This window comes from Lepus europaeus, chromosome 6 (assembly GCF_033115175.1).
Source record: "Lepus europaeus isolate LE1 chromosome 6, mLepTim1.pri, whole genome shotgun sequence".
NCBI classification, from domain to species: Eukaryota; Metazoa; Chordata; class Mammalia; order Lagomorpha; family Leporidae; genus Lepus; species Lepus europaeus.
In genome coordinates this window covers 39058538-39075097 of record NC_084832.1, presented here as the reverse complement: position 1 = coordinate 39075097, position 16560 = coordinate 39058538, and the positions used below count along the sequence as shown (strand labels likewise).

Sequence of the window (16560 nt, the reverse complement as noted above, 5' to 3'; positions counted from 1 at the left end):
CTAGATATGCACTTTTTAAAAAATTTTGCACACAGAAATTTTACACCGTTACTTATTTAACAATTATGGCCATATGTTTCTGAGTAACATTCCAAATGTTTCTACTGTAACTACTGTTTACAATATTATTTTTTAAAATTTTTTGGGATTTATTTTTTCAAAAGGCAGAGCAATGGAGAGACACAGATTGTCCATCTGGCGGTTCACTCCCCAGATGACCACTAAAATCAGGGTTGGGTTGGGCCAGGATGGTGCTGGGAGCCAACAACTCCATCTGGGACTCACATATGGGTGGCAGGAGCCAGACACCTGGGTCATCTTCTGCTGCCTTCCCACGCACATCAGTAGGACCCTCGATCAGAAGCACAGTAGCTGGTACTCAAAATGACACTCTGATATGACTCTCCTGTATCTCAGAGCCTTAACTTGCTGTCCCACAACATAGGTCCCAGTAATTTAAAGAAAGTCTCTTAGAGAAAGCAAGCCACGTACATTGTGACATAATTCTGAATAAAGCTCGAGAATTTAGAATTAAAATCACCTATTTTATTTTTTTCATTTTCATTTTAGTTGAAAGGCAAGGAGCCTGATGTTTCACCTGCTAGCTATCTGTCCAAATTCATCCAACAGCCAGGGCCAGGCCAGGAGCTCAGAAATCCAACTGCATCTCCCATATGGGAGACAGGGACTCAAGCAGTCATTATGTGCTGCCTTCCAGGACACACACCAGCAGGAAGCTGGATTGGAAGCAGAAGAACTGAGACTGAAACCAGGCTCTCCAATACACAGTGTGGGTGTCCCAAGCAATGATGCAAGCCACTGTACCAAAACCTATCCCATGACAATCTTTCCATTGGAGTTACTAAACTATTTGTATTTGATGTAATTATCAATGTATCACATTTAAAACTACAACCTTACCATCTGTTTTCTACTTCTCCTAGCTTTTTTTTCCCCCCCAATTTTCCTTTTTTTTAGAAAAATTGAGTATGTTTTTTGGTGTTTCCAGTTCATATCCACTATTGATTTTTCAACTGTATCTGAATTTTTTTATTTTGTGTGCACATAGTTGCTCTAGGATTTACCATACACATTGTTAACTTACCATTGTCTATTTTCAAATAATGCCGTACCACTTAATGTCCAGCAGAAGAACCCTACAATATACTTCCTTCAATTCCCACCTCGTATCTCAGCCACTGTGGTATTAATTGTCATTTAGTATGTTCTAAACTCCACAAGGCACTGTTTTTATGTTTGTTCTAAGCAGTCAATTGTTTTCTAAAATTACAATTTTAAACTTTAATATTTACCCATATATTTATCACTTTGAGTGCCCATTTCCTTGTGTAAATCCAAATTTCTAAGTTTCCTTTTCCTTCTACCCACAGTTTCTTCTCACTGTCCTGAGAAGTTCCTGGGAAGAAAAAGGACTTTGGTTCCTTCACCTGTAAGGTGCATGCCTGTCCCTGGATACTTCTGATATTATTTCCTGCATGACTGCTTTTCAGCAATATCAGTATGTGTTTTAGTGTGGCTTTTTCTGCTAGGGCTTCAAAGAACCTCTAGAAAGTTGGAGTTTGCGGTTGTATCATATCCTAACACTCAGCTATTATTTCTTCCAATATTTTCTCCTGCTCCTCCTCTGCTCCCAGGAATCCAAGTGTACATCCATCAGATGACTTGATATTGTTCCATGGCTCACTGAGGAGCGGCTTTTTATTTGCAGTCTTTATTTCTCTCTGGGCTTTATTCTGGGTAATTTCGATTGCGATATATTCAGTCAACAGTCTTTCATAGAGTCTGTTAATGACATTCACTGTTTTCAAGATTTCTGATGAACTGTTCATTTCTAACATTTAGTTTCTCATCATTTTGTAGCTTTTGTTTCTCTTCTCATAATGGTCCCCTCTTCCTTCACATCTTAAAGCATATTTACAGGTCACATAATAGACATTTTAAGGTCCTCATCTATGAATTCATTACTTCTGTGATTCTGGATGTGTTCCCACTGATTTGGTTATGAATTACATTTTCCTGCTTTTTAGCACATCCAATATTTTAACTCAATATTTATTGTTGGGCAGCATTTTTAATTTACATCATAGTTGAAGGTTTAATGGCTCTACTAAATAAATAGTTCAACAAAAAGTAACAAGATCATGGTCCAACAGGAAAATAGGCAAGGGCTATAAACAATAATCAAATGAACGACACTCAACTTCATTCACATGAAGTAAATTTTAAAATCGCAAAATCATTAAAACTATAGTAGCCCAAAATGCCTATGAACTTAAGATCTAAAATAATTTGACAAATACTGTATTTGTAGCAAAAGTGATGCACACAGCATTTCTTTCTGTAATTTTGGCTTCCACATATGCGTTGCAGCATATGGTAGATATTTGTCTATGTCAGGTTTACTTCAGTCATTGATAACCTCAAGTTCTAACCTTATTGCTGCAAATGAAAGCATTACATTTTCTTTTTTTAAAAGATGTATTTGAAAGACAGAGTTTCCACTGTGTGCATTACCACACTTTTTTTTATCCAACATGTGGCAATTTTGCCAGACACTGCACATTTGCCTTTATTTGGTGCTGGTGTCTGTTGTAGTCCTTTGGAGTAGATTTTGTTCTGAGACACAGCGGAGTAAACTGCAGATCAGTCTGCTCCTTTCAACGCTTGCTCCTAAGGTTCGTCACGGCAGTTCTGGAGAAGACTATTTGGGGAACTGAGGCTGAACGCCTTACTAAGCTGTGACCCTTCTGAGATCTCTCCTCCATGAATGAAGAGGGCTCTCCATTCAGGTCTGCGTGAACTTTACGTCCAACCCAACAAGTGTCAACCCACTGCCTACCAGCTGCTTTTTCCTTGCCTTCCTCCAAACACACATGCGGATGGATGTTAGGTCCTCAGCCAGTCCCTTAAGGTGACCCCTGTAAAGATCTCCAAAGTTGTCTCTGTTCATACAATTCCTTTCTCTTAGGTACTGTTTCCCTCAAAAATTGGTTGTCCTGACTCCAAATCCCAATCTGTCTACTTAGCTGAGTAAAACTGCTAGTTCCTGCTTGGATTCTCCCTGCCTGCTTTTCAGCCCAGATAGAGTTCATCTCCTTTTGTGCTCATCTCCCGCGGATCCTTGCATGTTGTCTAGTTGTTTATGACAAAAAGACTACCCACCCCATGGCAGTAAGTCTCGTGGTCAGAAGCAAAGGGTCAAGCAGGATGGTTTTGTGAGACACAGTGTGAACTATGGATCAGTACCTAAAAGGGGGCACGAGAGAGCACATCTACATAGAAGACAGACATGCTTCCAAGTCAGGTTAGTTTTATTTTGCCACAAAGATAAGTAGACAAAGCAGACTACAATCTTGCCGAAGAGGAAATATCCAGAAAAGGCTAACTTACTCCAATCACAATTCCCAAATTACTCAGAGCATGAAATTTCTTTAAGACATATTCTTTTTAACAAGGCACTGACCCTATAAAAATGCAAATAACTCTTGAAAATGATAGCACTTTCTGTTCTCCTCAATTAATGAGACCACAGCTAGAACCGGTCATCTGTGGATAAGGTGAGCATCACAGCACAATCAGAGGGTCAGGGTACCTGGACTGTGGGCAACAGGAGAAGGAACTGGAAGAAGAAAGTGAATTCTAAAGGAAGAAGGGCAGAATTGCCAACTTCATAGCTTTGCCCAGGGCAGGCCCTGAGGGAAAGGATTTGTCTGCCTGTTATATTTCCCTGGGGTACGATCTGTAATTACCATCACAGCTCATTGATTTTCAATTCTTTCTATTAATACATTTATTGGCCATTCTGACATTATTAAAATCAGTTCAACTCTGCATCTTTAATGGAATATATCTCTTCTCTAAAATATGAGGTTTCCAAGTGCAGACTTTTTTCTGCTTTCAAAAAAAAAAAAAAAAAAAAAAACCACAGAAAGAAAGAAAAGCACAGCCATCTTACATTAGCAGTAAGGCAGCTTCTGCACACACATTCCTTTGAAGCCAGGTGCTGACATGCAAAGACTTCACAGCAGATCAGAAGATCTCAAGTAGCGGGTCATCAGAGAACATTAAGTGATAAGCAAATTCATATAGCCAAGATAATTCTACCAATTTACTAGCAAGGCTGGCCCCTGGTTCCACAGTAGGAGGGGAAATAATGAGCTCTTGTTAAAGGGTAATGCAAGTGGCATTTTTAATAATGTCTTTTCTTCACTTCTGATAAAGTCATTAAGGCAACACGGTCTGGCTAAGTCTTTCCACACAGAGGCGCCCTAAATATTTAATGTAAAATTAAACAAAGGTTTACTGAGGGAATAAGTAAGACTTCTCATTGTCCCCCCCTTCCTCCAAAGGTGACTGAATTTTTATGTAATTGCCTGTCGTAAGTAAGCATAGCAGAGAACACTCCTCGACTACCATACTTAAAGCTGTCTCTATTTCTTTATTAAGCTTAAGGGCTGGGGTTTTGAAAACAGCACCAGTCTCCAGATTCTCTCGGTTCCATAGCATGGCAAACGGGTTCTTACAATAAACAGCATCAGGATGAGTCATATGTATCGAGTCCTGCCTATCCATAAGCTCCTGGGCTGAGCTGATGAGGAACCATGAGAAACAGAGGGCTTAAGCTCTGCCCCTCAGGAAGTGACGACACAGCTGGCTTCCCGGGGGCCAGCGGGTTCTTCGTGCTACAGAAGCGCACTCAGCGTCTTCCCAGGAATCAGTGGCCCGCTGCAGGGTTTGCGAAAGGCACTGCCAGTCCCTCAGGGGAGGAGACCGAGCAGCCGGCACCCTCTTTTCCCCATCTCTAAACTGAGGGCACAGGCCCTCTTCCTCAGCAGATTCCCCAGGCCCGGGGAGACAAACAGCCCGGGGTGACTGAGTAGGGAAATGTCTTCTTTCCTTTCTTTCTGGAAGATGCAGCAGCTTGTGCCATTCTTTTTCTAATCTGTATTTAGAGAGCTCTTCCTTCCTTTTCTGGACATCTTGGAGAATGTCAGACAGACACAAAATGGCCGAACAAGTAAGGCCCCCTCTCCCTCCACAGGCCCCACCCAGCTTCAGGAATGATTTCCTGGCCTCTCCTCCTTTCATGTTCTTTTCAGGCAAATCCCATTCAGTGGCGCTGTAGCAGGGCGAGGTAAGCTGCTGCCTGTGATGCCAGCTTCCTAAGGGAGCGTATGGTTGTCCAAGTGGCTCCACTTCTGATCCAGCTCCCTGCTAATGTGCATGGGAAAGCAGCAGAAGATGGCCCAAGTGCTTCGGCCCCTGTACCCACATGGGAGATCCAGATACAGTTACAAGTTCCTGGTTTTGCAGCCTTTGGGGGAGGGACCAGAGGATGGAAAATACCTCCCACCTCCTCATTCTCTAACTCTGCCCTTTAAACAAATTATTTTTTAAAAAAAAATCCCCATATACTGTATCATTTAACCTGGAAATAGGATCTTTGAGTACCTTTATTTAAAAAAAAATGACCAAATACCATTATCACACCAAAAAAGTGGTACCATTTTTATGTTAATACAGTATTTCTTTTCTGGTATCACTATTCATATCATAAAATCTATTAGAATTTGATTCATTTCTGCAGACACACTTAAAATAAAAATTTGAATGAAAAAAGGTTTCCATTTTGAATCCACACGTGGAATTACAAATGAACACAGACACTGAAAATGTCTACTAAATCCCTCTTGAGAACTGTAGCAGCAGTGGAAGGAGAGGTGGAAATTTGGCACGGGGGTTAAGCAGCTGCTTGGGACACTCACGTGTCCTATCAGAGTCCTGACTTTTCTACTTCTGCTCCAACTTCCTGCAAGTGTGCACCCTAGGTGGCAGCAGATGATGTTCCAATTACTTGGGTTCCTGACACCCATGTGGGAGACCAGAGTAGAGTTGTGGGTATCTGGCTTCCATCTGGACCAGCCCCAACTTTTTGAGTAGTTGAGGAGTAAATCAGCATATGCAGATGGTAGATCGATCTCTCTCTCTCTCTCTCTCTCTCTGTCTCTCTCTTTCAAATAAAATGAACTTTGTTTAAATTTACTTATTTGATGGGGCCAGTGTTGTGGTGTAGCTGGTAAAGCAGCTGCCTGCGATGTGGGCATCCTATATGGGCACCAGTTCGAGTCCCGGCTGCTCCACTTCCTATCCAGCTCCCCGCTAATGTTCTTGAGAAAGCAGTGGCAGATCATCCAAGTGCTTGGGCCCCTGCACCCACATGGGAGACTGGGAAGAAGCTCTTGGCTCCTGGCTTCAGCCTGGCCCAGCTCCAGCCATTTGAGAAGTGAATCAGCGGATGCAAGATCATGCTCTCTCTCTCTCTGTAACTCTGATTTTCAAATAAATCAAATAAATCTTAAAAAATTATTTATTTGAAAGACAGAGTTATGGGGCAGGGGGCAGAGAGGAAGATTCTCCACCTGCTGGCTGATTCCCCAAATGGCTGCAATGGCTGGAGCTGGGCTGATCCACAACCAGGAGTTTCTTCCAGGTCTCCCACATGGGTGCAGGGGCCCAAGGGCTTGGGCCATCCTCTGCTGCTTTCCCAGGCACATTAGCAGGGAGCTGGATCAGAAGTGGAGCAGCTGGGACTCGAACTGGTGCCCATATGAGAAGCCGGCGCCACAGGTGGCAGCTCAGTTGCTACACCATAGTGCCAGCCTCTTAAAAAACAAAACAAAACAAAAAAAAAAAAAAAAAAAAAAAAACCTGACAACCACAGTGCCTCAGTCTGCTGTTTTTCTTCATAAAAAGAACATTTCTTCAGTATCCACCACATAGGTGCAGACATCCTGTGAGGCTGGGTGTTTAACTCCACTTCCTCATGGAGAATTACAATAACGGAGACCAGGCATGATCCACCCAGGTGGAGCTGGCTAAACACACACCTAAACCTAGGTCTGTCTGACAGGAGTGTCCAAACACTTTTACTTCTCCACAAGGAAGCTTCCTTGTGGTCTGAAGTTCGTAACTGGAAATGCTTAGTGCCACTGCTTGTCCTCTCCCGGGGTCACCAATGTCAGACTAACCCTGGGAAGGAAGGCCTTCACGCCAATATCCCCACTGTCCTGTGAGGACCGAGAGGCCTGGGGACAGTCCAGTGTCACTCAAACCGGTAAGCCGCAGGGCCAGCAACAAAATGGCATTTCATGTCTTTGAGGCACTACCCTTTCTCTCCCCAGCACCTTATCTCCAGGGTCAGAGTTCCAGTACTCCTCTTCCTGCTTCAATTCTTTGCTTAATAACGTGTGAGAACATCCAAAGGCAGGCAGCATTCGGGAAGTTCTCGGAACAGCAGGGCTCGAGCACCAAAGGTCACTGACAAAGTCATTCAAACACTCCTTGCTGTGCCCCGGCAGCATATCACAAGAGCGCATGCCCTTCCGACAGACCGCTTAGCAGCGTGGGCTGCACTACCGACAAGCCTAAAGAAAACGGAAGTCGTGGATCAGGAGCCTACAGTACGAATGTACTCAGAAAGCGCGAAACTAGGCAGGCAAGAGCTGATGTCCAAGTGCTGCCCTATCTAGCTGGGGCATATGGCTCCAAGATGAAGCCCTCAGCCACCGATGAGAATGGGCGCTTCCAATTTTTATGTTTTTGATTTTCCTTTCCCAACAATGCTACCAGGCCATCGGAGCAGATTCACAACAAGCTCTTGGCTGGTTTTTTTTCCACCGTGCTAGCTCCAATGCCAAGACAAGCTGAATGAACCGTGCCTTAGTGAGCACTCAGCCCTGTGCCAGGAGCTACAAGGCATACAAGGAAGAAGCAGAAGTAGTCCCTGCCCTGTAGGAGCTTACAATCTGACTGAAGAGACATGACCAAATATACGACCATCAAACTCATTCAGAGCAGGTGATGAGGCAGCCGGAACTTTGCACAGCAGAGACCTGGCCTGTCCCACGGCCTTTCTTTACGGTCTGACAGGTGCCCACTGGATCCTGAGTTTCATGGAGGCTCAGGAGATATGCAGAGACCAGCCGACAGATGACTACAGGGACTTACTTACAAGTAGCAAGCAACAGAGAACCACTGATGTCGTCATGGCGTGCTGAAACAGGAGGTCCAGGGACAGCAGCACGTATTGCAAATGCTGCCTGCAGCCTGAGAGAAATGATAAGTTTTCTTCTCCAGAAGACGTGAGGTTAATGTCTCCGTCTGCACAAACAGTCTCAAAAGTGCTTCTCTCGTAGTGATTATAGATTCCAAGCAATGTACCAACATCAGGCTTTCTCGTTCATGGCTGTGACACAGCCGGGTTTCTTTCTCTGTCTCATGTTTTGAAATGCCCATAATCACATGCGATTATATCTTTACATTCCACCAATCTGTTCACATTGTCTCAAGAAAAATCAAATTTCCAATATCCTTTAAAATTCTTCATAGTAATTGGGGAATCATGAAATCTTCAAACCCACAGCCCTCCTTATCTAAAACCAGTATGAGATTCTGAAATTACATAACACAGTCTACCACCTACCCCTCACCTCCAGTGAGCAATCCAGTGGTAAACATGAAAATCACTACAACGCTAGATTTTATTTCTTACTTAATGAGTAAGGTATTAAACATTATTACAGCCTATAGCGTCAATTCATAATACATTCATTAAAAACTGCACATTGCTTCTCTTAAAGCTTTGCCGTAAAAGAGAATGAATTGTATCTGCCATTATATTTAAAAAGTACAAAACTAAGGAGAAAAAATTAAGTTTCTATTTCTCGTCAACATGCACGATCTAGATTAGGGATAAAATACCAATATCAGCTCCACCCACAAGGAAGCAAAATGATTTTAATGAACAGGTATGAAGTAATAGCTGTGAATCTATGATTTTTTTTTCTGCCCCTATCTAAGGACAAAATAATACTGTCTATAATTAACATGACATGGGATTCTTATTCACACTTACAAAACCCCTGGGAATACTGGGTTTAGTACACCTAAATCTTCTGGGAATATTGGGTTTTGTACACCTAAATCTTTCATGCAACTTCCCTTGAAACTAAAAATTGATAGTGCAGGGAAAAGAACTCTCTGGATAGTCTTAAAGATCCCCCAAACTATCCTGACTTTGACCATTGGTCCAGGTCACAGTTTCAGAATGGTTTTCAGTAGATATTGCCTTTTGCCACAGTGCATGGTTTAATTAATTTTACTACTACTCAAGTTGAGGAAAGTTATTATGATATAAAAGCAACACTGTGAAATATAGACTGCATACTTCACTATTTTTTTTTTTCTATCGGCAATGCAAAACAGCTTTCCTCCCTGAATGAGTTATTATAATCTGTACGGGCTATGTAGGAACTGATTTCATTAAACTGGTGATAATGCATCTAGATTATGAAATGAATCAAGAAAACAAAACCCCAGCAGCAGCAGCAGCAGCAGCAGCAGCAACAAACCGCCCCCTGTGGGTAGGTTAATCAATAAAGGTTAAAACTCTCTAGGTGGTTTGGAGCCTACAAACTGCAGAGAGTTTACCTGGACAAGTCCAGCCAACAAAGCCAGGTAAACACACACTTTTCTCTGAAGGCCTTCTATAAATAGCCTTAACAATGGCCACATCGTCTTCTTAAATGATGCTCTATAGCCTGAGAGCTGTGCTGACTCTACGAGCGGGCCGTTACAGCGTGCACTGAACCGTGGGGCAGTGTTATCAGTGGACAGACTCCACAGAGCTCACTACAGAGCTACAGAAGTCAGTGGGGAGTGCAAGGGTGACAGGACATCCTCTACCATGATGGGAATCTGTTCTAAATGCAAGCTGACACTGCACGGGAAAAATCAGACCAAGACACCGCATACCCTAGTGTAACACTAAGGAATGTGGAAGATGCTAAAAAAGACCCTGCAAATGGTACACACCAGCTCCATCACCTCAGATGTCCTCATTATTGATTCCTTGGAACACTGGCATCCTAACCCTCTGAATGGGACCCACAATGATTCTCAGAGTATAACTGTGAGATTGTTAAATCTCATTTAATACTTCCTATAAGTGCCTGTTCAAGTAAAAAACATGACTGTTGGGGCCAGTGTTGTAGCAAAGTGAGTTAAGTTGCTGCGTGCAATGCTGGCATTCCAAATGGGCACATGATCAAGTCTCAGGTAGATCCACTTCCAATCCAGCTCCCTGCTAATACATCTGTGAAACTAGCAGAAAATGGCCCAGTGCTTGGGCCCCTGCACCCATGTGGGAGACCTGGAAGAAGCTCCTGGATTTAGCCTGGCCTAGACCATCCAGCCAGTGTGGCCATCTGGGGAGTGAACTAGCAGGCAGAAGATCTCTCTCTGTCTCTTCCTCTCTCTTTGTAATTCTGGCCTTCAAATAAATCTTATAAAACAAAAAGGACTTTAAATGTGATGCTTTTTATTAAATAAGAATTATAAGGCAAAATTATGTATTTATTCAATTGTCCACTGGTGAGCTTTTTTTTTTTTTTTTAAGATAGGCAGAGTGGACAGAGTGAGAGAGAGACAGAGAGAAAGGTCTTCCTTTGCCGTTGGTTCATCCTCCAATGGTTGCCACGGCTGGCACACCACGCTGATCCAAAGGCAGGAGCCAGGTGCTTCTCCTGGTCTCCCATGCGGGTGCAGGGCCCAGGGACTTGGGCCATCCTCCACTGCACTCGCGGGCCACAGCAGAGAGCTGGCCTGGAAAAGGGGCAACCGGGACAGAATCCGGTGCCCCGACCGGGACTAGAACCTGGTGTGCTGGTGCCACAGGTGGAGGATTAGCCTATTGAGCTGTGACACTGGCCAATTGATGAGCTTCTGCCAGTCATCTGTGCTGCCTCGATGGTGGTGGTGTAACAATGGATACAGCCATGGTATGCTTGCCCATAGCGCAGCACCTTCCCACACGGATGCCAGCTGGAATGCCGGCTGCTTCGCTTCTGAACCAGATCCCTGCTACGGTGCCTGGGAAAGCGGTGGGAAACAATCCAAGTACTTGGGCCCCTTCCACCACACTGCAGCCATCTGGGGAGTGAACCAGCGGCTGGAAGACCTGTCTCTTCCTCTCTCCAACTTTGCCTCTCAAATAAAATCAATGTGTAAGTAAATTTTAAAAAACAACCATTGGAAAGCAGGCATTTAGCCTAGCGGTTAAGATGTCTGCATCCCACATCAGAAAGCCTGGGTTTGATTCCCAGCTCTGGCTCCTGACTCCAGCTTCCCTGTGGGAGGCAGCAAAGATGGTTCAAAGAACTGAGTTCCAGCCACCTACACAGAGACCTGAATTTAGTTCCCAGATCCTGGCTATGAGCCACTGTGAATATTTAGGAAGTGAACCAGCAGATGTCAGTCCTCCATATTCCTCTTTCTCTTTGAAATTAAAAAAAAATTAAAAATGGCCAGCTACTGCAACCAATATGTTTATCCATATGCTTTTAACTAGTGAAACTATAAATGTTAACAATTATAAAATCTTCTATGTCCTTTAAGAATGATCTGCTGTGGCCGGCGCTGTGGCTCCACAGGCTAATCCTCTGCCTTGCGGCCCTGGCACACCGGGTTCTAGTCCCGGTCGGGGCACCGGATTCTGTCCCGGTTGCCCCTCTTCCAGGCCAGCTCTCTGCTATGGTCCGGGAAGGCAGTGGAGGATGGCCCAAGTCCTTGGGCCCTGCACCCGCATGGGAGACCAGGAGAAGCACCTGGCTCCTGGCTTCGGATCAGCGCGATGCGCCGGCCGCAGCGGCCATTGGAGGGTGAACCAACAGCAAAAAGGAAGACTTTTCTCTCTGTCTCTCTCTCACTATCCACTGTGCCTGTCAAAAAAAAAAAAAAAAGAATGATCTGTTGTTAGTCTTTATATTTTAAATACCCATAAATTAATGCATTAATTTGGCTATATATCAGTAAATATACTTCCTTGGTTTTTAGACACTTTTCACACCCACTGACCTGAATTTCATCAACAAGGACATCCCTTAGCTCTCATCGAGTTTTTTTTAAAAAAAAAAGCAAGGGCAGGGGATTAAGTACAAAATCAAAGGAAAATCTGTGCAAAAACCAGTAACATTCCCATACCCATACTCTCGTTTCCTAACCTAGAAAAACCAAGTGATTTTGACATTGAGGTTATATTCCAATCTTATGTTTTAATACTTCCTCTTTGCTTTGGATTTTTATTAGCTTTTCAAAAACATTCACTGATTTAAATGTAGCCATATGGCTCTTATGAGTTCACTATGCCTTCCTAATTTGAGGATACGATCCCTTCCAAGGGAATAATATTTGAGGCTGTAAATGGGTGAGAATCAGCCACAATCTCAGGTGATTTCTTACTTCAGAGAGCAAAGCTTAGGCAAGGAACTGAGCAGTGTTCTGCAACCCTCAGGATGCTAGCATGAAAAGAAGGAGGTGGGGCGTCACCATCACCAGGGACCTCTGCTTACCCCTTGTTCAGATTCCAGAAGCTCTGTTTTGACTCTGACTGCCGGCATCCCATCAAGCATTAACATTCTGTTCTCAAAGGTGTTGATATGCTGAGAATAAAAAAAGAGAGATTCGCTATTAAGCATTCCGAAGGGGACAGCTGGTAGAACCTTCTTCACTGTGGTACACTTAGTGCTGCTAACCTAATTTTTTTTAACAAAGAAGTATAATTAAGTGAGAGGATCAGCATAACCAATTATCCCCCTACTCTGAACTTTCATTTGAAATAATGACCAGGAAGTTGAATTAATCAGTCTGATTCTCTGACCTCTGGGTTGGAGGTCAGACTGTAATAAACTGCAGTATGGAAACCTTACATTAATTTATATGGGGCTGGAACAATTCATCAGACTTTCACAATAGTGGAAGGAAATAAAAGGCAAGTTTCTCTCTTCCTTCTAGAGGTTGTATTGTGTACAGATGTTCATAAAGGAGGAAATCAGATAAAAATAATTTATGTACTCTCAAAGCCTAAATAATTTAGAGGTCAGATAATATAATTTCTAGACACATTCAATTTTTCTATCATGGGAATTCTGATCAAACAAAAATTCCTAAACATCAACCACTTCCAAGCATCTACTTTAAAAACAGCCCACCTAAGTCTTAGATTAAATGAGGGAACTGAAGTCATTATTAAGCAACAAATCATTTGTTTCCTGTTCTGTTGTATGTTTGGCTCAATTTACCATATTTTGAATGGAAAATCACATGTTGTGGTTCAATAAAATTTGAAACAATGGTTATAAAAGATTAAATCAGGGTTAATTTCTACTAATTTGCACTGCTTCAGGGATTTTCTTGTCCGTAACCTACAACGGCAATCAGAGCATCACACATCAGGGACTGCTTAAGGCCCAAGTCTGGCTCATATTTTGCAACACGTTTAGGCTATCACCTGTACTTTCATATACTTACTAAACTAAGAAATCGATATGACTAATTCAGAATGGTAATTTTTGCTCCATTATGGAATGGAATGTAACCACATGACACAACAGGAGTCTTATTAAGAGAACAAAAAAATCAACTTCTGGATGTCCTGCCCACATGGTAACAAAAGTTAAAATAATTTCTAAACTTTCAAGGTTTGTGCTCTTCCTACAGTTTTTTTTTTTTTAACCAGTTAAATAAAAACAACTCATGTTTCAACAAACCACAAATATTTTTGTTATCCAAAAATGCCAAGAGCAGAGCATAGTGAAACTCTAATTTTTTCTTCTGTGTTTTGACTTTGCTGAGAGAAATACTCCAAGAAATATAATTTACAGGGCCTCCTATCACAAATATTTGCCTTGAAAAAAATCAACAAGAAGAAAAGGAAAATTTACTCTAGAGTTAACAAATCAGCATTTCCAAAGTCCATACCATCTCATCTATTAGGTAACTAAAGGAAGAAAACAAATTACTGTCCTATTCTTTCCTTGGTAATTTCCAAATTCCCAAAATACACTGAAAATTTTGTCTTGCTACTGACTTCCCCCTATTTGTTAAGGATTTTGCATCCTATCCCTTAGCTCAGAACAGAAAGGACTGTGGTGCTCCTGGCAAGCCCAGTCAATTGGTTCCAAAGCTGCAATCGTTTCATGGAGGCCAGTGAGTTGTTGACACATGGGGTATGGATCTGAAATCCTAATGTGTTGCTTGCTTTGGTGGCTGGAAGCAGCCAACTTGGCTCATTACCACCCAGTCTCAGGAAAGCCCTTCCTGCAGCTGGGCAGCCCTCCATGTCCCAGCCTCTCACAGCAGCTCTTAAGAATCCACCTTCACAAAGCATCCTCTACTTGAGCTGCTTGGTTGGCAGACAGGGAAGGATGAGTTACTTCCTACCCTGGAGGAGGTCTTGCCAGATGCAAAGGAAGAAGATGCCATACAAGGGAGACCTGGGCAAGGAAGGAAAAACAAAAGAGGTCCTGCAGAGGCAGGCTTGATGAACTGTTAGAATCTGATCAGAGGCTAATGTCCCTTTTAGTGCTTTGTGCCAATGTACAGCTGATATACTCTATAACCATTTTCTTCAAGGACTGTGATAAACATTAGTTTAAAAAAATGCAAGCTAACCAGGGTCTTTGAAGTTAAAAACTGATAAATCACACCTGGCTGGGTCTATATACCATGTAGTACATTTAAATATCTTTATATTTTCATGATGTTCTTAAAAATGTTTTGCTGTTGTTCTTGAGTAATTTTACAGGTGTAAAAGAAAAACGACCATGTTAGTCTGCATGGAAAAGCGCAAAAAGGAAACCTATTCTTGTTTTTGCAAGTAATCACCTTTTCCTTATATGATTCCTTTGATGATTTTTCAGACTTATTCAGAGCCACAACCATAAAAAGCCTCCAAAAAAAAAATAACAGTAACAGGGAGTCAAGCATTAACTATTAAATTCTTCCCACTAGTGAGATTCAATCTCTATTATGCCTAAAAGTTATGTTGTAAATATAGGGAAACAGAATTATCTGTGCTTTCATGATTCTAAACGTGTTTGGCATAAATTTGGGCTAACATCACAGCACGTTCTAAACGATCCAGGAAGGCACATTTCGTTTTTTAAGATTTTTATTTATTTATTTGAGAGGTAGAGTTACAGAGAGAGGGAGAGCAACAGAGAAAGGTCTTCCATTTGCTGGTTCACTCCGCAAATGACTACAACACCCGGAGCTGGGCCGATCTGAAGCCAGGAGCCTGAAGCTTCTTCCAGATCTCCCAAGTGGGTGTAGTGGCCCCAGGACTTGGGCCTTCTACAGCTTTCCCAGACCATCGCAGAGAGCTGGATCAGAAGAGGGGCAGCTGGGACTAGAATCGGTGCCCATATGGGATGCTGGCGCCACAGGTGGAGGCTTAGCCCACCATGCCACAGCGCCAGGCCCAGGTGCATGGTTCTTACCCAGTGCATTTACACTTACAGCACTGAAGATACAATCCCTGCAACAAAATACTGATAGATTTATCTCATTCAGCTAAGATCAGATACATACACTCTCAGGTCCTAAGAATTTGGAACTGCTGTCAAATTATCTTGCTGTGATTTAATCAAAACACATTTACTGTGGAATCAAGAGCTGAAGTGATTCCCAAGAGGAAAAAAAATAGACATCAAGTTTACTTGTCATGGTATTTTTAAATACTTTTTATAACAAATATCGTGATACATCAGAATTTATGTATGCATGGTATATTTATACATGTGTATACATGTTGTTTGTACTATAGGAGTGAATTTTATCAATTAATGCAAAAATTTACCAAAGGATTTGTAGGTTAGCTATTGATTCATTTGCACTAAATGAGAATGGTCCTCTGAATTTTCCTGTTTGCCAAATAAGATTTGACCACAGAACAGTCCAGTTGATAGTAGCCCTCCTCACCAAAAGGTATATAAGCACAGTGGTCACTCATCCCAAAACCTCAAAATATTCTGAATGGAATATGCAGCATGGAGAAGGGATACTCTTCATGACGGTATCTCACAAAAAGCATTCCATGGGGAAAACTTCCAGGTTACCTTTTAGATCTGCTCTTCTACTCCTGTAGTAAAGGTCTTTCTCCTCTTCCTTCTCTCCACTGTGGGCCAATTCGCACAATTGGATATGGAGCTTGTCAGTCAATATGCTACAATATTCTACAGTCCAACTTGTAAACAAGGTTTCCTTTCATAAGCCAAAAATTTAGGGTGGCATGTGTTCTGCTTCTATAGGCACAAAACACAAAAATCTATATCCATCTTCAATATTCATGACTAGCCACAGGTGATGAGAAATATAAACACATCATCTCTGACCCATTCACCTGTTAAGTTACGGTGACATAGCGGACGTATGAGTAGAAATTTAAGATCCACTCCACCAAGTTGGCTGAGGCACTTTCCTTACGGTTTATAATGCAAACATGCCAATTAGCTAGAAGCACCAGCCTGTGGGTACCTTATTCTCCAAAAAAAATTTACAGAAACAGATTATAGGGAAGTCAGGCATTCACATAAAAAAATAATTCTTAGAAAAGTCAATCTCCCCTTTTTCTTGACTGGCCTCTTCCATAACAATAACAAAAAATAACAATTTTTTTTTCAAGTCCTGCTAACCACAGATGTG

General features: G+C 42.3%; 1 protein-coding gene across 5 annotated transcripts in view; it reads right to left on the bottom strand.

Moving 5' to 3' along the window:
- The window catches only part of KLF12 (KLF transcription factor 12), a 503891-nt gene that overhangs the window by 272721 nt on the left and 214610 nt on the right, over nucleotides 1-16560 (bottom strand). For 4 of the 5 annotated variants that reach the window (XM_062194088.1, XM_062194087.1, XM_062194089.1 and 1 more), the window contains one exon: nucleotides 12429-12518. The exons of the other annotated variant lie outside the window; for it this stretch is intronic. In XM_062194088.1, coding sequence (XP_062050072.1) covers nucleotides 12429-12518 — 90 coding nt within the window. The remainder of the gene's footprint in view (nucleotides 1-12428; nucleotides 12519-16560) is intronic. 5 annotated transcript variants of the gene reach the window in all.